At 49.3% G+C, this 24,863-nt stretch overlaps 1 protein-coding gene across 1 annotated transcript in view; it reads left to right on the top strand.

Annotated features, from left to right (window-relative positions):
* LOC107114011 (5'-nucleotidase domain-containing protein 2-like) overlaps window positions 1-21,764 on the top strand; it is a 42,943-nt gene extending 21,179 nt beyond the window's left edge. Inside the window, exons 7-14 of the mRNA XM_015415432.1 lie at window positions 1,985-2,045; window positions 2,707-2,809; window positions 5,738-5,839; window positions 7,381-7,462; window positions 12,510-12,596; window positions 14,149-14,289; window positions 16,824-16,888; window positions 21,260-21,764. Coding sequence (XP_015270918.1) covers window positions 1,985-2,045; window positions 2,707-2,809; window positions 5,738-5,839; window positions 7,381-7,462; window positions 12,510-12,596; window positions 14,149-14,289; window positions 16,824-16,888; window positions 21,260-21,512 — 894 coding nt within the window. The 3' untranslated portion in view covers window positions 21,513-21,764. The remainder of the gene's footprint in view (window positions 1-1,984; window positions 2,046-2,706; window positions 2,810-5,737; window positions 5,840-7,380; window positions 7,463-12,509; window positions 12,597-14,148; window positions 14,290-16,823; window positions 16,889-21,259) is intronic.
* Window positions 21,765-24,863: the final 3,099 nt, after the last annotated feature.

Genomic DNA, 24,863 nt, shown 5'->3' with positions numbered 1-24,863 from the left:
GCTGCCATTCCTCCCCGAGTTGGATGGCTCTTCTAAAAAAAGTTAAGATATTCCTAGATCACCATAAGATTTTAATGATCTGTTGCCACTATCGACTAGATCCCAGCTTTCCTTTAAAAAAAGTATGTGGCCCTTTTCATTGTGCAGTAATCAAGGGAAATGTAGAACCTCATCTACATCTTTCCCTGCAACAAAAAGAACTAGACGCATAACTTTTTGAAAATGAAAGCTGGGGACTAGTAGATCGGGGGCACAGAGAATCATAACATTTTCTAGCAGTTCCCAGTTTTAACCCCCCCAAATGCTCTCTGGTATGGGGAGGAAATGGCAGCTGCGGGATTGAAGCAAGGAAAATGGTACCGATGGTGGCGCAGCTTGCAGAAATTCAGACCTTCCCGTGCACATGGCTTTGAAAGGCATTTTGAGAGTGATCTCTTTTGAGGAAAGGTTGTAGAAAAGTGAAGAGGGGATGGACAGAAACAGGGGGAATAGAAGACGGTGTCCTGTGGGCCCTCCATGAAACAGTGCTGCCGTCAGGAAGACAAGGTGGAGGAAAACATCCAGCGTGTCAAACATCCCTTGTCCTGCATTCCCACACAAATCTAGGACCTAGTTCAGGGATCCCCAACCTGGTGCCCATGGCTGACAAGGTGCCTGCCAAGTGGTTTTGGAAAGTGGGTGGGGCACTTGCCCATTAGGGCTTCTAATTGGCCATTGGATATTTGATTGGCGGAACACATGTTTAGAAACCTTGCTTTGGCAGCAGCTGCCACCATGACACAAGGATCTTCACTGTGAGACTGAAAGTCAGGAGGCTGTAGCAACAGTAGAAAGTAAAGAGCCAGTTTGGTGCAGTGGTTAGGAGCACGGGCTGTAATCTGGGAGAACCGGGTTTGATTTCCCCACTCCTCCATATGCAGCTGCTGGTGCAACCTTGGGTCAGTCACAAGTTCTCTCAGAGCTGCTCTCTCAGGAGCAGTCCTCGAAAGGGCTCTCTCAGCCCCACCTACCTCACAGGGTGTCTGTTGTGGGGAGGGGAAGGGAAAGGAGATTGTAAACCACTCTGAGACTCCTTCGGGTAGTGAAGGGTGGCGTATAAATCCAATCTATTCTTCTTCTCTGATTAATTTCTATATTGACATACTTCATTGGTGCCCATATATAAGGATTCCACAACAGACACAGACTTTTAGTGGAATGATTATCATCTTTAATTGTATATTACACATTTTGGAGAACACTCCTTACATTATTGTAAAATAATTGTTGGTCTCACTGAAGAGGATAATCGAAACGAGTGAGTCTGTACCCGGGGTCCTCGTGTTAATGACTCGTTGATGATTTCTCCCCCTGATCACTGGTTCTTCCTTGATGATGATATGCTGACTCTTCACTGATTGAAGCTCTTTCTTGAAGTTTCCACAATTTGGGACTTCTCTCGCCTTTAAAATTAGTTTACGTCTTTATGCTTTGCAAACCTGCACTTACCTGGACTTTGTAATTTATGCAGTCTTTAAAGTTTGATATATCCTTGCAATTAGTATTAGTATTTCATTATTCATTTAAATATTTAGCATCTTATTACAGTGAGGGGTTTTTTTTGGTACTTTTTGGTTCTGAAAGTAAGCGGCGACAGCCATTTTGTCACTGGCTCCGCCTCCTTTGGCGGCCATTTTGTGGCATCCTCGATCCCACTGTGTCAGAATTCCGAAGGTACCTCGAGGCTTAAAAAGGCTGGGGACTCCTGCCCTGGCTCCCTCCTCCTCCTCAATCCAGGTGCTGACTCGAGGGAGGAGAAATGCCGGTGCTTCATTTCGGAGGCTTCCTCCCCACAACTCAGAAACTGGCTTCGGGAGTCATACTGGGATAGGGAAACAGAAGCCAGTTTCTGGGTTGCGGGGAGGAAGCCTCCGAAATGAAGCGCCTGCCTCCGTGTACACAGCACTAAACTCACTTCTGGAACCATGTTTCCTGTCTTCAACAGGACGCCATCCGAGATGTCCACATTAAAGGTTTTATGTACAAGTGGATCATGCAGGATCTAGGTGAGTATCCATCTGCTGCGTTGTGGGAGGGTCGGAAGGTTGGAACAGGCATAGAAGATCAGTCCTCTAATGAGCCAGTTTGGTGTCGTGGTTAGGAACATGGACTCTAATCTGGGAGAACCGGGTCTGATTCCCCGCTCCTCCACATGCAGCTGCTGGAATGACTTTAGGTCAGTCACAAGTTCTTTCAGAGCTGTTCTCTCAAGGACAGCCCTTGAGAGAGCTCTCTCAGCCTCACCTACCTCACAGGGTGTCTGTTGTGGGGAGGGAAAGGGAAAGGAGACTGTAAGCCGCTCTGAGGCTCCTTCGGGGAGTGAAGGGCGGGGTATAAATCCTATCTCTTCTCTTCTTCTTGAGAGCCAGTTTGGTGTCGTGGTTAAGAGTGCAGACTCTAATCTGGGAGAACCGGGTTTGATTCCCCACTCCTCCACGTGCAGCTGCTGGAGTGACTTTGTGTCAGTCACAAGTTCTCTCTGAGCTGTTCTTTCGAGGGCAGTCCACGAAAGAGCTCTCTCAGCCCCACCTGCCTCACAGGGCGTCTGTTCTGGGGAGGAGAAAGCAAAGGAGATTGTAAGCCGCTCTTCGGGGAGTGACGGGCGGGGTATAAATCCCACATCTTCATTTTCTTCTTCATGCCCGTCGGTTTTTCTTTTGGCTGCAGAGAAGTACATTCTGCGCGGAGACGAGACTTACGCTGTGCTCCACCGCCTGGCCAGCAGCGGCAAGAAACTCTTCCTGATCACCAACAGCCCTTTCAGCTTCGTGTGAGTCCATTTTCATATTTCTGTCCCATGGACAGAGCCTCTCAGTGGTCAAGAGAGGCCCCGGGCCAATTCTGTGTTTTGAGGCTCCTGGTATATTAAAAAAAGATGAGGAAATAGCAGTAACGGGGCGCAAGTTGAGAGCAGTGTTCCCTCTAAGCTGAGTTAGCGTGAGCTAGCTCACAGTCTTTTAGCCTCCATCTCACACACTTTTAACTCAGGGAGGAGGGCTCCAGAGCAAATCGATTTCTGCAGTGGCCAAATCGCTCGCTCGCGACTTTGATGCCAGTAGCTCACAAATTAGAATTTTTGCTCACAGGACTCCGCAGCTTAGAGGGAGCATTCTGTCCGTGTATCTCTGCAACTGAGTGCTTAATCTCGTTTGTATGCAGAACCTCATTTGGAGAAAAGAGCAAGAGTTCAGTAGCACTCAGAAGTCTAAATTTGGGGACCAGGCCAAATGGTCCCCACCCCCGCTGGTGATAGAAGAAGAAAAAGGCTAGGTTTTTATACCCCACTTTTCTCTACCCTGAGAACATAAGAGAAGCCCTGTTGGATCAGGCCATGGCCCATCCAGTCCAGCACTCTGTGTCACACAGTGCCCAAAACCCAGGGGCCATCAGGAGGTCCACCAGCGGGGCCACAACTCCAGAAGCCCTCCCACTCTTGCCCCCCCCCAAGCACCAAGAAGACAGAGCATCACTGTCCCCAGACATAAGAACATAAGGGAAGCCATGTTGGAGCAGGGCAACGGCCCATCCAGTCCAACACTCTGTGTCCCACAGCGGCCAAAACCCAGGGGCCATCAGGAGGTCCACCAGCGGGGCCAGAACTCAAGAAGCCCCCCCACTCTTCCCCCCCCAAGCACCAAGAAGACAGAGCATCACTGCTCCATACATAAGAACATAAGGGAAGCTACGTTGGATCAGGGCAGTGGCCCATCCAGTCCAACACTCTGTGTCACACAGTGGCCAAAACCCAGGGGCCATCAGGAGGTCCACCAGTGGGGCTAGAACGCCAGAAGCTCTCCCACTGTTGCCCCCCAAACACCAAGAAGACAGAGCATCATTGCTCTATACATAAGAACGTAAGAGAAGCCCTGCTGGATCAGGCCAATGGCCCATCCAGTCCAACATTCTGTGTCACACAGTGGCCAAAACCCAGGGGCCATCAGGAGGTCCACCAGCGGGGCTAGAACTCCAGGAGCCCTCCCACTGTTGCCCCCCTCAAGCACCAAGAATACAGAGCATAGCCTAAGCAGTCTCAAAGTGGCTTACAATTGCCTTCCTCTCTCTACAACTTCAGTGGGGCTAAGAGAATCCTGGGAGAACTGTGACTTGCCCAAGGTCACTCAGCAGGTTTCACGTGGAGGAGTGGGGAATCAACCCCGGCTCTCCAGATTAGAGTCCGCCAGTCTTAACCACTACACCAAGATAATGGGCCCTTCCCAAGGCCGCACAATATGCCGGCATTATACTTTTAAGGACAACAGCGGTTTTGTTCAAATGTTGATCTTGCGTCACGAGGCGGCCGTTGCATTATTTCCTGCCCTCTCCTCCCACAAGCCCCAGTCTGTTAGAAGAAGTTCTGACGAAGGTTCACCATAGCCTTTGAGTGTTGGTTTATTGTTTCCCCTCCGCCGCCCCCCAGGCATTTCAGACTTTTGCATTAAACCTTACGGAGTAGAAAGTCGCAAATAAAACCAGCTACGCTGAACTCCAGTCAACAGAAGTGTAGTCAATAAAACGGCTAGTCTTGAAGGTCCTGCAGTCTGTAAGGGGCGGGAGGGAGGAATGTCTTTCCTGATGGCCCCTGGATTTTGGCTGCTGTGTGACACGGAGTGTTGGACTGGATGGGCCATTGGCCTGATCCAACATGGCTTCTCTTACGTTCTTATGTCTGGGACAGTGATGCTTTGTATTCTTGGGGCTTGTGGGGCAACAGTGGGAGGGCTTCTGGAGTTCTGGCCCCACTGGTGGACCGCCTGATGGCCCCTATATGCAAAATATTGGAAACAAATGGAAGCACCAAAGAAGCAAGAGTATGTGAATAAACTGTTGGAGACGGCGGAAAACGATAAACTGTCATAGTTGATGAGAGGGACAACAGACCCAGCATTTCAAAAGACGTGGAAAAAACTGTATGACTGGTACAATAGTTTAGTTAAAATAGCATAGTTTAAAGTAACGAAATGTTTGGTAGGATTCATTTCTTTTAGTTAAATAGAAACTATGGTAAAAAGATAGGAGTACACAGAAACTTAAGCAAACCCAAAGAAATTTTTTAATATTGTAATAGAGTTATAATAAAATATACTGATCTCATTGTATGCTTTATGTTTGTAAGTGGTTGTTTGTGATGTGTTGTATGTATGTTGGTTGTGTATAATCTGAAAATAATAAAAGTGTACCTAACGGGTACTTAAAAAAAAGAAAGAAAGGCGTCAGGGTGAAGAAGTACAATGCAAAATTGAATCAGCTTGGTTAATGCAAGGGGGAAAATGCTTTGGGGCAAAAAATTGGCACCTGTCCTGAATCTGTTGGATTCTTGCCTCACTACTACGGCTGAAAGTTCATACCCTGCCCCCAGTTTTTTTGTTGGCCTCCAAGGTACCGTTGGAATCGAATCTAGATTCTAGTCAGACATACCATCCTGGGTCACTCTGAAATGGGAGAGGGATAGATGAAGACAACTTGGATAGGCAGGTGTCCTTTGGTTGGCTAATAAAGGCGAGTTTATTTTAATATATTTTGAAATGGCTCGGCAGCACCAGTCCCTTAGCTGCGGGAGCCAAATGGAGCAGAGACGTTCCCGTGATCTCTGTTCCCAGAACCCACAGATCTTTGGCAGCAGAGCGCCCTCTACTGTCGGCTGTCAGTAACATCCTCTTCCCCGCCATTTTCTCTCTCTTTTTTCCCTTCTCCTCCCCAGGGACAAAGGGATGCGGTACATGGTGGGGAAGGACTGGCGCGACTTCTTTGACGTGGTCATCGTCCAAGCAGACAAGCCTCATTTCTTCAACGATTGTGTCAAGTGAGTATAAACCCCACTGTGCTGTCTGTCAGGTCCCTGGTTAAATCGATTCTCAACACCAGCCAGTTTGTAGGAAGCTAACTTTATTGAGACAGTTGATAGATACCATCCTGGACACATCTATTGTTAGGACTGAAGGTAAACGCACGAAGGTTGTAGATATAGTGGATTCAAGTAAAGGCAGTAAAGATTAGGACCAGTGTTCCCTCTAAGCTGAGTTAGTGTGAGCTAGCTCACAGGTTTTTAGCCTCCGGCTCACACCTTTTTGTCTTCGTTCAGGAAGGCGAGTTCAGGAAGTGGCTCCAGAGCAAACTCATTTATGTAGTAGCCAAATTCCTCGCTCATGACTTTAATGCCAGTAGCTCACAGAGTAGAATTTTTGCTCACAAGACTCCACAGCTTAGAGGGAACATTGATCAGGACCCAATTATCCCACGGTATTTGCCCGCCAGAACTAACCGGCAGCATTCCCCCCCCCCTAGATACGTAGCCTTTACCTAGTAAGGAAAACAGGATCACAGACATTTGAGAAGCCAGGACATTTGGCCTCACTAGGGTGACAAGCCCTGGGTATATCAAAGAGAGCAATAGAGAAGAAGAAGAGATTGGATTTCTACCCCGCCCTTCACTACCCAAAGGAGTCTCAGAGCGGCTTGCAAACTTTTTTCCCTTCCCCTCCCCACAACAGACACCCTGTGAGGTAGGTGGGGCTGAGAGAGCTCTTGACAGAAACGGCTCTTTTTCAAGGACAGCTCTTATCAGAACTACGGCTTGCCCAAGGTCATCCAGCCAGGTGCAAGTGGAGGAGTGGGGGATCAAACCCGGTTCTCCCAGATTAGAGTCCGCACACTTAACAACGACACCAAACTGGCTAGAGGAGCCTCCTCTCCCAATGACAGGCGAGCTGTAAAATGCAAAATGCACAGGGAGTCTGACACTGTCTCATTTCTGGGCCAAAGGCAGAGAAATCGTGGAATGATTCTCCATTTCTGGGACGACGCAGTACATTTATAAATTCTATGTTACTTCTTGCTTATTCTGATCTTGCTTTTTGTCTGCTTTCCCCTTCCGCCCTGCAACTTGCTGACCTTCAGACACCGAGTGTTCAGGCAGGGGGTGTTGTAGATTCCCCCATGCAGTTGTTAACATTATTTAACCACTATATAAACCTGGATCGCCTGGGATAGCCAAATCTTGTCAACTCTTAGACATTTGGCATATCCCTAGTAATGGTTATTGGCCTCCTCCTCGGTTCTGGTGACGCCATGTTTATGCATTTTATGGAATTATTTTATTGTTTTAAATATTGTTTATAATTGTTCAGATCATAGAATGTGAGCTGCCTCGTTCTCCGTTCCGTGGCTCCCCCCCGGCATCTGATCGTGCCGGGGAGCAACTGCGCGGTGGCTCGGGGGATCTGTCTGATCTTGCCGCCACGCGTCTCTTTTGGTGTGGCTCAAAAAAGCCGTGCTTTGGCCGTGCCTTTCCCCCCATGTGACCGGGGCCCTCCTTTCACAAAACTCGTCTCTTTCTGTTCTCAGACCTTTCCGGCGACTGGACAGCAATGGTGACCTTCAGTGGGATAAAATCAAGAAGTTGGAAAAGGGGCAGGTGTACAAGCAGGTGAGGAAACGAACTGCGGAGGAATGTACGGTGATGGGGGAGCTCAGAGGACAGGGGAAAGCCAAGTTACTGTGCAAGACTTCACCGTCCACCCCTTTTCATTGTGGCCTTCACGCAGTAATAAGACATAAAGCAGGAAATGGCCGCCGGCTGTGGCGTGAGCCGAATAGAGATCCCTCTTTTTTCCCTCCTTTCTGTCAGTGTTTCTTGAGAGACTTTGGCAGGAAGAAAACCGTGAGGGAATTAGGAGTTGAACCTCCTCTTACAGATCGGTTCCGAATGTGGCCTACATTTAGGTAGTCAGGAAGGAAGGGTGGGGTGTATACGTCCCCATTGTGAGGTGATAGGGTGGTGCTTAAAGTGCTGGACTAGGATCTGGGAGATCCAGGTTCGAATCCCCACTCTGCCGCGGGCGACCGTGGGCCAGTCACACACTCTCAGCCTCACCTACCTCAGAGTGTTGTTGTGAGGAAAAAATGGAAAATCCCCACTCTGCCGCGGGTGACTGTAGGCCAGTCACACTCACAGCCTCGCCTACCTCACAGGATTCTTGTGAGGAAAAAATTGAGGAATCCCCACTCTGCCGCAGGTGACCGTGGCCAGTCACCTAGTCTCACCTACCTCACAGGATTGTTGTGAGGAAAAAATGGAGGAATCCCCACTCTGCCGTGGGTGACCGTGGGCCAGTCACACTCTCAGCCTCACCTACCTCACAGGATTGTCATGAGGGTAAAACGGAGGGGAGGGAAAATGAGGTAAGCTCCTTTGGGTCCCCGTTGGAGGGAAAGGCGGAGTAGAAAATGAAGTAAATAAATAAATAATGTCTGGCTAGGGCTCAGGAGAACTGGGCTTGGACCCCTGCTGGCTTAGCCCTGGATAGGGTTGCCTGTCTCCAGGTGGATAAATCTATCAAAAACTAGACAGGCTTTGGTGTAATTACAATAGGAAAAATAGGGCACACCAAAGAAAGTTACTCTTCTGTATCTTTAACACACTTAGTTGTATTATTATACCATAAGAACGTAAGAGACGCCAATGTGGGATCAGGCCAAAGGCCCATCCAGTCCAACACTCTGTGTCACACAGTGGCCAGAAATACCAGGTGCCCTCAGGAGGTCCAGCAGTGGGGCCAGGACACTGGAAGCCCTCCTGCTGTTGCCCTCCCCCCAAGCACCAAGAAGACAGAGCATCACTTGCCCCAGAGCCCCTCTCTATACCTTGTGGCTAATAGCCACTGATGGACCTCTGCTCCATATGCTTATCTAATTCCCTTTTGAAGCCGTCCATGCTTGTAACCAAATTTCCTTATAACAAATTTCCAGTATTAACTAGCATTCATTCATTATATATGAAGTACATTTCATGAACATAAGCAAAGCCAGTAAATGATAATATGAGTACAATACAAAACAATACAAAATCTTGACGTAGTTATTCTTGGTGTTGTTTTGGCTGAGCTCCTGGAATGTTTACCTCCCGACGGAGCTGTAAAGTATGCAAAGCAAAGAGAAATCCTCGTTATACGAGTTCCCGAACAGTGTTTATCACTCTTCATTTGAAAACATGCCGTTCCAAGGAATGTAAGAGATAAAGAGAACACGCTTCCCTAGGATTAAACAGCGGCTTCATATGTCTTTTTCAACTCTATCTCTCAGTTGGTGTTTGTCACCAATCCCTTGCCGTAGCACAAGCAGGAATCGACGCAACCTCTCTCTAATGTCTTCCCAAAGCCGATCAGTTCACCAGAGATCAGTTCACCAGGAGAAGATGGCTGCTTTGGAAGGCGGACTCTGTGGCATTAGACCCCGCTGGGGTCCCTCCCCTCAACAAACCCCTCCCTCTTCAGGCTCCACCCCCCAAATCTCCCAACCCGGAGCACTCAACGCTAGCCATGAATCTTGCCGGGTGACCCTGAGCTAAAGGCATCAGCCTGACCAGCCTCACAGGATTCTTGGCGGGAGCGGAAGGAAACAAAGCTAGCCCCCCAGCCCCCCACCCCCCGTAGGGCTCACCACATCCTGACATTTGAACACTGGCTCCTTCTCTTTCCTGAATATCAACAAACGGTAGACCCAAGTCGTCACTACTATGCAGAGGGAGAGGGAACATCAGAAGCGCCCGTTGCAAATCTTCCCAGAAAGAAATTCCAGATAAAATTTAATTTTTTTGTCATCAAGTCAAGCGGACTCCTGGCGACCCTAGTGGAGCTCGAAGGCAAGGAACGTTCAGAGGAGGTTTGCCTCTGCATCCCGGCCCTGGTATTCCTTGGAGCTCGCCCTTCCAAGTACTTGCCGGGGCCGGCCCTGCTTAGCTTCCGAGATCTGACAAGATCAGGCTTTCTCGAGCGGTCCAGCTCAGGTTTTAAGAAATTCCAGATCTTTGAGGGAGGGATTCATTTCCCCCTTTAAATTAAAATAAAACTTCATCTGTTTTTGGCTTAGAGTTTGTTTTTTGTTTTTAATTAAAGTACACGAATCAGGCAGAAAACAAAACGACTGATCGATTCTGCTTCATTCGTACCCTGCCTTTCTCCCCACGGAACCAGTAAAACAGTAAATCACCGTGTACAAATAAACAATATAAGTTGATTTTCATCTGCAATGTTTTAGAATTCAATTATCAACAAAATTACAACCATAACACTATAATATGCAATATAAAGCTTAGCAGTACATATAGAATACTACAGTACTAGTTTTAGACAAACGACGGAGTTCTGGTACACTGTCCGTTTGCGAGTCCTTCTTCAGGTTTGTCATTCTGTACTTATATCTTCATTAGAATGAAGTGCTGCAAGCCATATTTCAAAATGTTAATTCTTATACAATTTTTTGATGTACGCTACCGCGCTTATTCTGGTGACTGGGGAGCTCCTATAGCAAGCTCTAATGTGACAGGGTCTACAGTATATAATAATTGGCTAAGCTTCCCTCAGACTGAGCCAATTATTATATACTGTAGACCAGGGGTCATTTCGTAGTAAAAGAGCTAGGGGGACTCATTAGCATAACTCATTAGCATATGCCACACCCCCTGACATCACCGGAAGTGTGTCCTCCCCACAGCCGGCACCAGCAGGGAGCTCCAGGCCCCGCCCTCCCACACCTCACCCGGGGGGATGGCGTCCCCCCGCGTCCCCCCCCCAAATGACCCCTGTGGTAGACCCTGTCACATTAGTACAGAATGACAAACCTGAAGAAGGACTCGCAAATGGACAGTGTACTAGAACTCCGTCGTTTGTCTAAAACTAGTACTGTAGTATTCTATATGTACTGCTAAGCTTTATGTTGCATATTATAGTGTTATGGTTGTAATTTTGTTGATAATTGAATTCTAAGACATTGCAGATAAAAATCAACTTATATTGTTTATTTGTACACGGTGATTTACTGTTTTTCTGGTTATATTACACCGTGGTCCTGTTTGTTGTAATAATGTCTCTTCACGGAGGCTTACAGTTTTATTTATTTATTTATTTATTTTTCAAATTTGTGCCACGGCCGGCTCAGGGCGGCTTACATAAGATCACAAAAAACATGTAAAATAGTAGAATGAAACCATTTAGAACAATATTAAAGCCGATTCACAATTCCAAAATAAGTGCTAGTTTTTGCTGTTCTTGAGTTCGTGATGGCTACCATCCTCTCTCCCCATAGCCGGCTTGCAGGTCTTCTGGAGATGTCTTTCAGGCGGCTGGCACAGGCTGTAGATATAAATCCCAGAGGCAACAGGGCTTCTTATCCTAGTGGTTGGAGGTGGCGGCAGCTCCAGAGGCCTGGCGGAAGAGCTCTGTTTTACAGGCCGTGCGGAACTGTAAGCGGCTCAGCAGGGCTCTGATCTCCTCTGGGAGCTCATTCCACCAGGAGGGGGCCGCCACCAAGAAGGCCCACGCCCTGGTTGTCACCAGCCTGGCCTCCTTGAGACTCGGGAGGGCCAGTCGGTTCTGGGCCCCTGAACGCAGTGCTTTCTGGGAACCATGTGGGGAAAGGCGGCCCCTCAGGCATGTAGGTCCCTGACCATAAAGGGTCTCGTCTTTTCCATTTTATTCTTGTGACAACCCTGTGAGGTAGGTTAGGCCGAGAGGCTGTGCCTGGCCCAAGGTCGCCCAGCAGAGTGGGGGATTCGAACCTGGAGCCTCCCAGATTCTCACCCGACATTCTAACTGCTGTACCACACTGGCTCTATCTGGACTGCCACTCCTCGCAGAGACCTTCCACGGCCATCCACCACAATTCTGAACCTCGAGGGTCTTCAAAATGTCTAGCTCCTTCAGAGAGACACTTCTGGAATTTTATCCCTCTTCATAATTACAGACCTAATTCCTGGTTTCCTGTCAGGCACCTGATATCTGGCCTCGGTGAGTCGAGAAGCCTAGATCAGGGGTCCCCAACCTATCTGAGCTTTGTAACTCAGACACAGTGTGGTGGGCAGAGCCAGCCACAAAATGGCTGCCACAAACGGCGCTGCTAGCCACAAAATGGCAGCCACTGCTTCCCTTCACTCACACAGTGAAGACCCTTGTGCTGTGGTGGCGGCTGCTGCTAAAGCAGTATGTTTCAAAATCGGCACAGCCAATCAAATCTCCAACGGCCAACCAGAGGCCTTGCTGGGCAAAAGCCCCACCTGGCCCCACCCACTTAAAAAAAAAAACACTTGGGAGGCACCAGGAAAGATGTTGGCGGTTGCTGTGGTGCCCATGGGCACCATGTTGGGGACCCCTAGCTTAGAACAAGGAAGAGCAAAGGGTACTGTCTGAGAGGGAACTAAACAGCCCCTCAACGTATTTAGTGAGGACTTGTCTAGACAGAGGGAGTGCAGCAGAGGCCTTGGGATTATATACCCGGTAGTGGCGTGGGATTGGCTCTCTGGGGTCATGTGACACCTTCCGCAAAGAAGACTTGGCTTTTAGTTCTGCCACCACCCCAGCAGAGGGATGAGAGTTTAATCCATGGCTTCTTTTTCCATCCTAAATTCCTTCACGGCCAATGTATGCCCATCTTTGTGCCTACAGAACCCTCTTTAATGTCGATCCTTTTCCCTGCACTAGGGCAACCTTTTTGACTTCCTCCGACTGACGGGCTGGCGTGGCTCCAAGGTCCTGTACTTCGGAGACCATCTCTACAGTGATCTGGCGGTGAGAACCCAGGGCTGCTTTCCTCTGGGTCATGAGTGGGCATGCGGACAGAGGGGAGGGGGGTGGGATCGGGGAGCTTGGGGCCTTTTCGGATCTCTCCTTAACTCTGGAGATGGTTCTGTGGGATGGGATTCTCGTTGCCAGTTCTGGGTTGGGGGGGGATCCCTTGGGACTTGGGGGTGGAGCCTGTGGAGGGTGGGGTTTGGAGAGGGGAGGGGCCTCGTTGGGGCCCGTTCTCCAGAGCATCCATTTTCTCCAGTGGGGTTGATCTTTGTCATCTGGAGACGAGATGTAACACCTGGACATTATACAAAAACTGAGGGTCACAGTGTTAGGAAGATATGGAGAAGAAGAGGAGGAGATTGGATTTATACCCCGCCTTTCATTACCCAAAGGAGCCTCAGAGCGGCTCACAAACTCCTCTCCCTTCCCCTCCCCACAACAGACACCCTGTGAGGTAAAAGAATCAGAAGAAGAGATTGGATTTATACCCCCCGCCCTTCACTACCCAAAGGAGCCTCAGAGCGGCTGACAAACTCCTTTCCCTTCCCCTCCCCACAACAGATACCCTGTGAGGTAAAAGAAGAAGAAGAAGAGATTGGATTTATACCCCGCCCTTCACTACCCAAAGGAGTCTCAGAGCGGCTGACAAACTCCTTTCCCTTCCCCTCCCCACAACAGACACCCTGGGAGGTAAAAGAAGAAGAAGAGACTGGATTTATACCCCCCGCCCTTCACTACCCAAAGGAGTCTCAGAGCGGCTTACAAACTCCTTTCCCTTCCCCTCCCCACAACAGACACCCTGTGAGGTAAAAGAAGAAGAAGAAGAGATTGGATTTATACCCCCCACCCTTCACTACCCAAAGGAGTCTCAGAGCAGCTCACAAACTCCTTTCCCTTCCCCTCCCCACAACAGACACCCTGTGAGGTAAAAGAAGAAGAAGAAGAGATTGGATTTATACCCCGCCCTTCACTACCCAAAGGAGTCTCAGAGCGGCTCACAAACTCCTTTCACTTCCCCTCCCCACAACAGACACCCTGTGAGGTAGGTGGGGCTGAGAGAGCTCTGACAGAAACTGCTCTTTTTTTCAAGGACAGCTCTGCCAGAATTATGGCTTGTCCAAGGTCATCCAGCAGCTGCAATTGGAGGATTGGGGAATCAGACCCAGTTCTCCCAGATTAGAGTCCGCGCACTCTTAACTACTACACCAAACTAAAAAAATATATGAAACCGCGTATAATAGATGTATGCTTAAGGTAGATCTATTTTCTGCTTTTTCTTTTTAAGATTTTTCTATACTGTTATAAAATATTGGTGCCAAGTATTACCAGACATAGGTTTCACCAAAACAGTACATCAAAAGTGCAGGTTTACACTCTGTTCAAACGCTTTCCAAAGAGAAATAAAAAGCACCAGATAGATCTGCCTTAGGCATACATCTATTATACGCAGCGTCATACACTTTTCCGTACCCACCTGGAGATTGGCAACCCTGGTCGGGGTGGAAATAAGAGGCTGTGAACCTTCTCATGCTTTTTCCTCCCTCCCCAGGACCTCATGTTGCGCCACGGCTGGCGGACGGGGGCCATCGTTCCCGAGCTGGAGATGGAGACCAAAGTGGTGAACACCGAACAGTATTCGCAAGCACTCACCTGGATGCAGGCCTTAACAGGGTTGTTGGAACGCATGCAGGTAGGGGAGACGGAGCAAGAGGGCAGCCATCTCACTGCGAATATGATGGGGGGGAGGGCCCCCCAAGGGATTGTGGGGCAGGGGATGTTCCGAAACAGCACTGCAAACAAATGCCCTAAAAGCCAGTCAGCTAGGGTCAAAAGCCTCCAGGTAGCGCCTGGAGATCTCCAGGAACTACAAGAAGAAGAAGAAGAAGAGGAGGAGATGGGATGTATACCCCGCCCTTCACTCCCCGGAGGAGTCTCAGAGCGGCTTACAACCTCCTTCCCCTCCCCACAGCAGACACCCAGTGAGGTAGGTGGGGCTGAGAGAGCTCTTTCGAGGACTGCTCCTGAGAGAACAGCTCTGAGAGAACTTGTGGCTGACCCAGGGTCACACCAGCAGCTGCAGGTGGAGGAGAGGGGAATCGAACCCGATTCTCCCGGATTAGAGTCCGCACTCCTAACCACTACACCAAACTGGCTCTCTAGCCTACAGAAATCAATTCCCTGGAGAAAATGGCTGCTTTGGAGGGTGGACTTTATGACATTACACTCCTCTGGGGTCCCTCCCCAAACCCTGCCCTCCCCAGGCCCCACCCCCAAATCTCCAGGAATGTCCAAACCTGCTAATGGCAACTCTGGAAGTCAATACGGAGACGTTCTGGTGTTGCCTGCACAAAAGGTCAGGTTCCTTATTTAGGTATTTATTTATTTTATTAAACTTACGAAGCACCCACCCTGCAAGAAGGTTCCGGGTGATTTACAACCTTAAAAACAATTAAGATACAATCACTACAGATTGAATATACAACAGTAGATCCATAAATTAAACCAATCCAGGATGGCGATGTAATAATTCCTAGCACAATATTGTTGTCATATTCTTTCTTTGGATAACGTAGTCTCAAATTTATGTATCATAATCAGTATAGTAATACAGGGCACAAGTCATAGCAGCAAATGCTTCCAAATGTTAGAATGTGCCCTGTATTACTATATTGATGACTGTGTGCGGCTAGTATAAGAGATTATGATATGTAAGTTTGAGACTACGTTATCCAAAGAAAGAATATGGCAACAGTGGCCCCAGTCACATGGGCCAGATAACGCGGGGGGGAGCGTGGCTGTTTGCCCCAGAGCAAAATAAAGCGCTGTAGCCCGATCACACGGTCCCTCAAGTCTCCGGCGCTTAGGCAGTTAGCTGGCAATCACACGGCGATGCTGGAGCGTGGCAAAGAAGCGGCGCGGCAAGCGTTTCGCGTTTGTGCGCATGCGCCGTTCTGTGGAGCAGCACTGCTTTCAGTTATGTGTTTGTGCGCATGTGCTTACGAAAAACATCTGGTTTGCGACGGGATGTGGACGGGCGCCGGATGCCACGGGATACTAGTGCTCCCGCAATCAGACGCCCGCCCCTGCTCTGCGTTTTCCGGATACTCGTGCACTTTCCGCAGTACTTTTTTACTGCGTAACTTTGGCGGGACGCCACGGGTTGGCCATGGGTGTGCTACACTTCCCAGATGTTGCGGTGTGATCACACCCCAAAAATCCGCCTGACATTCGTGCCTTTAGCGCGGCAAATCCTCTGTGTGACCGAGGCCAATATTGTGCTAGGAATATTTACTTCTGAGGAAGTCGGAATTACGAAATGAAGAGAAAATCCAGACCCTTCGTTAATTAATTGTTTAAAAAGGTAAAGGTAAAGGTTTCCCTTGCTCGAAAGCCATTCGAGTCCGACTCTAGGGTTGCGGTGCTCATCTCCGTTTCAAAGCCGAAGAGCCAGCGCTGTCCGAAGATGTTTCCGTGGCCATGTGGCCGGCGTGACTAGACACCAAGGCGCACGGAATGCTGTTACCTTCCCACCAAAGTGGTACCTATTTATCTACTTGCAATTTCTTGCTTTCGAACTGCTAGGTTGGCAAGAGCTGGAACTAGAGACGGGAGCTCACTCCGTCATGCGGCAACTCAGGTCTCGAACTGCTGAACTACTGACTTTCCACAGCCTGCAGTTCAGCGTCTTAATCACTTGAGCCACCGCAACTCCTAATTAATTGTTTACTTACCTGCACTTATATATTTACTTGATTTTGCCTAACTGCACTTAAGGAATTCTGTATGTACTTTATCTTTGCCCTTTGTATTAAAATAAGATAGTTGTTAATATTGGCACTCTATGTGATATAGCGTCTTCCTAGCTTTTTTTGTTTACTTTGATACTGTTGCTACCAGCTGGGAGGTCTCTTGTGTATTGATGTAATAATCCCCCCCTTGCCGGCCACGCCACTGTCTCGCGCCGCAGGGGAGGGAAGGGCACGGGGAGGAGAGAAAAAAGAAAGGGTGCCGAAATTGGGCTTAACTGCTCGGAGATGCCTGTCTAACCAGCCGCTTGGGTCCTTTAATTTTTTTAACGAGTTTTATTAAGATTCTTTTAAAACAAAAAGATAAAAACTAACCAAAAAAACCCTATTACAGAGTACACAATCAACAAAACAAGAATATACAAACTACAGGTGTGTGTGGGGGGGAAAGGGTTAAAAAGCTTTGTTCCTTTTACAGATGTACCAGGACCCAGAGTCCCAGCAGGTGCTGCAGGACTGGATGAAGGAACGGCAGGAACTCAGGTAGCGCGTTTCGGCTTCTCCCTCCGTCTTCTCTTCCCAAGTTCTGCTGCCTTGAATCCAGGCCGGCTCTTTTTGTAGCAGGAACTCCTTTGCGTATTAGGCGACACACCCCTAATGTAGCCAATCCTCCAAGAGCTTACAGGGCTCTTCTCACAGGGGCTACTGTAAACTCTTGGAGGATTGGCTACATTAGGGGTGTGTCGCCTAATATGCAAAGGAGTTCCTGCTACAGAAAGAGCCCTGCGTTGCCCGGTCACCTTGTGGAAGGCAGGAGTTGCCTGCAAGACAGTGACAGGCAAGAAAGCTTCTGTAGTGTTTGTCAGGACAGAGAAAAAGGAAGTACTTTTGCATATGGCACGTAGCTAAATCACAGAACTCGCTGCCGCAGGATGTGGTGATGGCTGGAAAGCTTTAAAGGGGGAGGGGACAAATTCGTGGAGGGAGGGGACAAATTAGCCACCTGGCTATCAGTGGCTACCAGTCAGGACAGATATCTGCTCCCTCCAATACCGGAGGCAGTTCCTCTTTAAGTCAGTTGCTGGGGAGCACCGGGGGGGACGGGGACGCTGTTGCTGTCATCCGGCTCTTCGGCTTCCTAGAGGCAGCTATTCGGCTGCTGTGTGAGCAGCATGCTGGACACGATGGCATTCTGGTCCGATCCATCAGGGCTCTTCTCGGGTTCATATGTTTGTGAGCCAGTTTGGTGTAGTGGTTAAGTGCGCGGACTCTAATCTGGGAGAACCGGGTTTGATTCCCCACTCCTCCACTTGCATCTGGCTGGACGACCTTGGGCAAGCCGTATTTCTGATAAGAGCTGTTCTTGAAAAAGAGCAGTTTCTGTCAAGAGTTCTCTCAGCCCCACCTCCCTCACAGGGTGTCTGTTGTGGGGAGGGGAAGAGAAAGGAGTTTGTAAGCCGCTCTGAGACACCTTTGGGTAGTGAAGGGCGGGGCATAAATTCAATCTCTTCTTCTCTTCTTCTGTGTGAGTTTGGGGGTGGGGTATTTCAGGCCATAAACATGTTGCTTCATAAGGACATCAGAAGAGCCCCACTGGGTCAGACCAGTGAGGGTCCATCTAGCCCAGCATCCTGTCCCACACAGGGGCCAACCAGTTCCTCTGGAGGGTCAACCACAGGGCATAGAGGCCAAGGCCTTCCCCTTATAAGAACACCAGAAGAGCCCTGCTGGGTCAGACCAGGGAGGGTCCCTCTAGTCCAGCCTCGCGTCTCACACAGGGGCCAGCCAGTTCCTCTGGAGGGCCAGCAACAGGGCAGAGAGGCCGAGGCCTTCCCCTGAGAAGGACACCAGAAGAGCCCTGCTGGGTCAGACCAGGGAGGGTCCCTCTAGTCCAGCCTCCCGTCTCACACAGGGGCCAGCCAGTTCCTCTGGAGGGCCAACAACAGGGCATAGAGGCCGAGGCCTTCCCCTGTTGTTGCCTCCTAGCTCTGAGATTCAGAGTTTTACTGCCGCTGAAGGTGGAGGTTCCCCTCAGTCACCACGGCTAGTAGCCATTGACAGACTTCTCCTCCATGAATCTACCCAATCCCCTTTTCAAGCAGTTTATTACCGTGGCCATCACGACATCCCCCGGCAGCGAATTCCACATTGTAATCACTCTCTGTGTAAAGTAGCATTTCCTTTTGCCCATCCTCTGTGCACAATACCTATTTGCTGCTGAATAGGCAGGGAACGGGCTCCTTCTTTCTGTGTGTACACTGTACAAACAGGAAATTCCATGGGACAACTACAGCCAGAGGCTTTGCCCTCCTCCGCGTCTCAGTCGGTGGCATCGGGTTTCCGCAGCTGGCCTCTGCAACTGGATAGTTCTCAAAGCGGCCCCCCTGCTTGGATCTCTGCACTTCCTTGCATAAGCGAGTGGAGGAGTGGGGAATCTGCCCAGTTCTCCCAGATTAGAGTCCGCGCACTTAACCACAACACCAAAGGGACACATGGTGCCCACCCTTCTGCACATTGGGACCGTCATCTCAAAACTCCTATGGATTCAGAGCCTTCCAGCACTACCCACACGTTTTATTTATTTTGTGTGTGTGTGTGTATGTGTGTGTCTGCACCTGGAAGTCAAGTTCACCTCCGGTTTTTTTTTTAAGAAAATTGGGGAATTCCACGTTTACCCAGTTTCACCCGGTTTCAAGCCGGTAATGATCCATTTTGAAGTGAACCGGTATAGGGCTGCCATTTCACACATGGCTTTCCCCTTCCGGTAAAGAGGTGGATCTGAAACAGTTTGCCATTTCAGACCGCACCGCTTTTTCCCGCTTTTCCCCCGCCGTTTTTCACCCGTGCGGCCAATCTCCAACTTTTTTTTAAAAAAAGTTCGCTTTAGAGCGCTATAGCAGTATAACAAAACACTCCATGCATTCCAATGGGATTGATATAATACTATTCCGTTATAGCATTATAGCGCTATAACACTATAAAACGTTTTTAAAAAGCCGGAGATCGCGCATCTGAACTGGGAGAGGAAACTGAGGAGTACTTGGAAGCGGTTGACAGGTAAAACGCTTCAGCCCCGTTTCCTAAACGGGACAGAAGCGATTGTGTATGAAATGACAAATATATTCCGGAAGGGAACCGGTTCTCAAACGGTTCTGTCTGAAATGACAGACCAGAAACCGTTTGGGAACCGTTCCTCTTCCGGAATATATCGCCTGTCTGAAATTCCTCATTATCTTCCAGTGACTGTTAACAGCATAAAACAGGTACAATATGAGCTTAAGTCAACAAAACAGATAATGCAAATGAATAAAGTGTTGAATAAAGTGCACTGCATTAACTAACTTCAACTAGTGTTAAATAATCGTCTAAACTTTAGTTTATCTGTGTCATCTTGATGTTTAAGGTTCCATTTCATAAAAGGAGCCCATTTTTTCAATATATATGATTTATGTACCTGAGAATCATCACACTTTTAAATGACATCTGTAATCTTATCCACAATAAAATAATCCCATAGCTTCACATACCACACACACACACAAAACCTTTATTGGCATGAAAGCACAAAACATCATGGAAATACGGGAAAATACTAAGATGCATCAGTCACTGACACTTGGCTATTCAAGCCTCGTCTTCTGATTGCATAATATAAAAATTTTGCAACAGCCTCCATTATTTTGCCATTAGAATGAAACAGAAGAAAGTGAACAGTTGAGTCATCAGAGTGCCAGCTCTTACCCTCTAGAAGTGGAGTAATAAAACGAGATCGGATATCCCTGTAGAGGGGGCAATGAAGTATGGTGTGTGTAGTGGATTCTATGAGGAATTTCACATTACCCTTTTTAACCCGTTTTGAAGCCGTTTTTGATCCGTCGTGGAGTAAACCTGTATAGGGCTGCCATTTCACACATGGCTTTCCCCTTCCGGTAAAGAGCTGGATCTGAAGTGGTTTGCCATTTCAGACTGCACCGCTTTTTCCCTGCCATTTTTTGCCCGCACGGGCGATTTCCAGCTTTTTAAAAAACGTTTGCTTTAGAGCGCTAGAGCGCTATAACACAACACTCCAGGCATTCCAATGGGGTTGATATAATGCTGTTGCATTATACCGTTATAGCGCTATAAAGTGAACGTTCCCCCCCAAAAAAAGTCGGAGATCGCCCACGCGGGTGAAAAACGGCGGGGAAAAAGCGCATCGGAACCGGGAGAGGAAACTGAAGACTACTTGGAAGCGGTTGACAGGTAAAACGCTTCTGTCCCATTTCCTAAATGGGACAGAAGCATTTGTGTATGAAATTACAAATATATTCCGGTAGGGAACCGGTTCTAAAACGGTTCTGTCTGAAATGACAGACCAGAAACCGTTTGGGAACCGTTCCTCTTCCGGATTATATCGCCTGTCTGAAATTCCTCTATATCTTTTAGAGAGCAAGGACAAAGTCTGTCTACATATGGTATCTGGCACCTCCCTAAAAGCACCTCTGGCTTCATATACCAAGAATGCACTGTAGGTGGCTGAATAAAGCCTGCTCCCGCCTCTGGTATTCCAAGGAGGTCTCCCATCCAAGTACGAACCACAGTCGACCCTGCTTCGCTTCCAAGATCTGACGAGATCGGGCTTGCCTGGGCTATCCAGGTCAGGGCGGCCCACACATTTTAGAGGCTGTCTTTGCTGCTTCGAGGACTAGAAGCTTTTTAAAAACGATTAAATGAAAGCATGCGGATTTTAGGACGCTTCACCCGGCGGCCGAGGCTGTATCCTGCAGTTTCCACAGAGCTACACAGCCCGATTTGTGGCCGTTTGATCATCACTTGAGGATGCAACGTTCCTAACTGTCCAGACCCTGAATTTTTAATCCTGTAACTGCTGTCTGACCCTCCTTTCCTCCCGTCCCTCTTGCCTCTCCCCCGTAGGGCGCTCACCAAGAACCTCTTCAACCCTCAGTTCGGGAGCATCTTCCGCACGTGCCACAACCCCACGTACTTCTCCCGCCGCCTGTGCCGCTTCTCGGACGTCTACATGGCCTCGCTCAGCTGCCTGCTGAATAACTACACCTTCTACCCGAGACCCACCCCACTGCAGCATGAGGCCCCCCTCTGGATGGACCAGCTCTGCACCGGCTGCATGAAGACGCCCTTCCTTGAAGAAATGGCGCACATCCGCTAGGGGCCGAGGGGAGGTGATGGGGGGCCGTGCCCCTCGGCTCCGGGATCCCTACGGCAGCCGTGGGCTGGTTACGGCCAAGCTAACTGACATTAGGAATCCTGTCGGTCCACCGACGTGTTTTTCCATTTGCAAAAAAACCCAAAACCCGAGTGCGTACAAGGAGTTGTCGAGGCGTGGTGGATCAGTGCTAAATCATGCCGAGTGTGTGTTTCAGAAGCGCCCGGCTGGATCGGATTAAAGGCCTTCTAGTTCAGGGGTCCCCAACCTTTTTCAGCCTGCAGGCACCTTTGGAATTCTGTTGCCGACATAACTTGGCAGGCACAACCACAAAACATCAGGGAGTGAGGTCATGCCTAGCCAGTTTGGTGTAGTGGTTAGGAGCATGGTTTGATTCCCCACTCCTCCACATGCAGCTGCTGGTGTGACCTTGGGTCAGTCACAAGTTCTGTCAGAGCTGTTCTCTCAGGAGCAGTCCTCGAGAGAGCTCTCTCAGCCCCCACCTGCCTCACAGGGTGTCTGTTGTGGGGAGGGGAAGGGAAAGGAAATTGTAAATCGCTCTGAGACTCTTCTGGGTAGTGAAGGGTGGGGTATAAATCCAATGTCCTCTGCTTCCTCCTCTAATAATACACCTCTTCAACTTTTCAGGCAGGAGCTGTGTTTAACAGGATGCCTTTTAAAATTAAAATGTTTTCTGGCAATAAGCCGATGAAGATCCTCGTGTTGTGGTAAGCAGCTCCTACCGAGTGAGGCTTCCAGTGGCCAATCAGAAACTCTGGTGGGCAAAAACCGCCTCTGGCCTTGCCCACTTTCTAAAAATGCTTGGCAGCTGCTAGGAAAGGTGTTGGCAGGTGCTGTGGCGCCCACGGGCACCGTGTTGGGGACCCCTGTTCTAGTCTAGAATTCCTTACGAGGATCTCGGCAACCGGCCAGCTCTGTCGTTCAGTGGAGATCCACTAGTGTGCTACAGTCCACAGGCTGCTGTGCCTTGCCCTAGCAAGTTGGGAATGCAGTTTACTTAAATCAATGCGCACAGCTTTCTTCGCACAAAGACATTCAGCATCTGACAAGGGGGGGGGAGAGCTTTAGGGGGCTTTTTTCCCTTCTCACTTCCCCCTACAAGATTCTCAGCTCCTTCCTCTGAGAACTCTGCCACATAGATGTCGCTATAGCGCGTGACGTTTACATTCCCCCCACCCCAGTGGGTGGGCTCTGTTTGCAACAATGGGGGTACAGGTACTATTATGGGGGGGCAGCGTGGGTGGGAACGATCCTGCTTCCTAGTGAAGTCATAGGAGCAGATGGTGCTAAGGGAGGGAGGGCGGGAGGGGATGTTGTTAGCCGATAACTGGAGTATTGTCATTTTAATAAAGATTTATTGTGAAAGCAGCTCTTGATGTGTTTATCAGAGAATGGGGAACCGGTGAGTTTTGGTTAGTAAAGGTAAAGGTTCCCTTGCTCGAGAGCCAGCGCTGTCCGAAGACGTTTCCGTGGTCATGTGGCCGGCATGACTAAACACCAAGGTGCACGGAACGCTGTTACCTTCCCACCGAAGTGGTACCTATTTATCTACTTGCAATTTCTTGCTTTCGAACTGCTAGGTGGGCAGGAGCTGGAACTAGAGACGGGAGCTCACTCCGTCTTGTGGCACCCAGGTCTCGAACTGCTGAACTACTGACTTTCCACAGCCTGCAGTTCAGTGTTTTGGTTACCAAAGACCTTTCCACTGATCTATGAGCGGAGAGGCGATGGGCTTGAATTGAGTGATTAACACGTGGAATTCACTGCCACAGGAGGTGGCGGCGGCTACAAGCATGGACGGCTTCAAGACGGAATTAGATAAGCATATGGAGCAGAAGTCCATCAGTGGCTATTAGCCACAAGGTCTAGATAGGAACTCTCAGTCTGGGGCAAGAGATGCTCTGTATTCTTGGTGCTGGTGGGGGCAACAGTGGGAGGGCTTCTGGTGTCCTGGCCCCACTGCTGGACCTCCTGAGGGCACCTGGTATTTTTGGCCACTGTGTGACAGAGTGTTGGACTGGATGGGCCATTGGCCTGATCCCACACGGGCTTTTCTTATGGTCTTACTTTGGGCCACAGGAAACGAAATCTTGGTGGCCTGCATCAGTTGTGTGTTTGCAGGAATTCTGCACGATTTATTTCCTTTGTGCCATGGAAACCACTGAGCCCTGGCCACGGAACATCTGTTCAGCATAGTCTAAGATGAGTTAGTGTGAGCTAGCTCAGTATTTTAGCCTCCGGCTCACACATCTTTGTCTCGGAGCAGGAAGGATGGCTCCAGAGCAAAGTAATTTATGCAGCAGCCAAATGGCTCGCTCACAGCTTTAATGCCAGTTGCTCACCAAGTAGATTTTTTGCTTACAAGACTCCACGGCTTAGAGGGAACATTGGTTGCTAGCTCCAGGCTGCGAAATTCTTGGGAGATTTGGGGGGAGGGGGAGGAGCCTGGGAGGAGAGGGGAGGCACCTCGGCAGGGTATAATGCCATAATGTCCATCCTCCGAAGCAGCCATTTTCTCCAGGGGAACTGATCTCTGTAGTCCAGAGATTAGTTGTAATTCTGGGAGATCTGCAGGCCTCACCTGGAGGTTGGCAACCTAGTTCAGGAACTTCCTTTTGAGATTTCAGCAGGGATTGTTCCCCTCTTTTTGGGGAAAAGCACCCACATGCACCGTCGTTATGCAGCAACAGTGAGTGTTCTGACTGTTGCGCTATATCACAGCTGTTCGCTGGTGAGTTGCCATCAGGTGGCTGTGTCTACATTTTGCAAACCATTCGCGTACCAGGGGTGATGGTAGGCTGCTGGTATTTCATGTAATGCAAAGTCTGTGCTCCCCTCAAAAAGAGTCCACATTTATTGATATTATGTAATATCCAACAGAGAGGGAAGATGGTATGGTGTAGCCTGATCTCATTAGATTTCAGAAGCTAAGCAGGGTCGGTACTTGGATAGGAGACCACCGAGGAAGGCTCTGCAGAGGAAGGCAAGGGCAAGCCACCTCTGCTTCTCACTGGCCTTGAAAGCCCCTTGCTGGGGTCGCCAGACGTTGGAAGCGAAGCAGGGTCGGTACTTGGATAGGAGACCACCAAGGAAGGCTCTGCAGAGGAAGGCAAGGGCAAGCCACCTCTGCTTCTCACTGGCCTTGAAAGCCCCTTGCTGGGGTCACCAGACGTTGGAAGCTAAGCAGGGTCGGTACTTGGATAGGAGACCACCGAGGAAGGCTCTGCAGAGGAAGGCAAGGGCAAGCCACCTCTGCTTCTCACTGGCCTTGAAAGCCCCTTGCTGGGGTCACCAGACGTTGGAAGCTAAGCAGGGTCGGTACTTGGATAGGAG

Source organism: Gekko japonicus, unplaced genomic scaffold, assembly GCF_001447785.1.
Source record: "Gekko japonicus isolate JY-2015 unplaced genomic scaffold, Gekko_japonicus_V1.1 scaffold2015, whole genome shotgun sequence".
Lineage (NCBI taxonomy): Eukaryota > Metazoa > Chordata > Lepidosauria > Squamata > Gekkonidae > Gekko > Gekko japonicus.
This window is presented reverse-complemented; position numbering and strand designations above follow the sequence as displayed.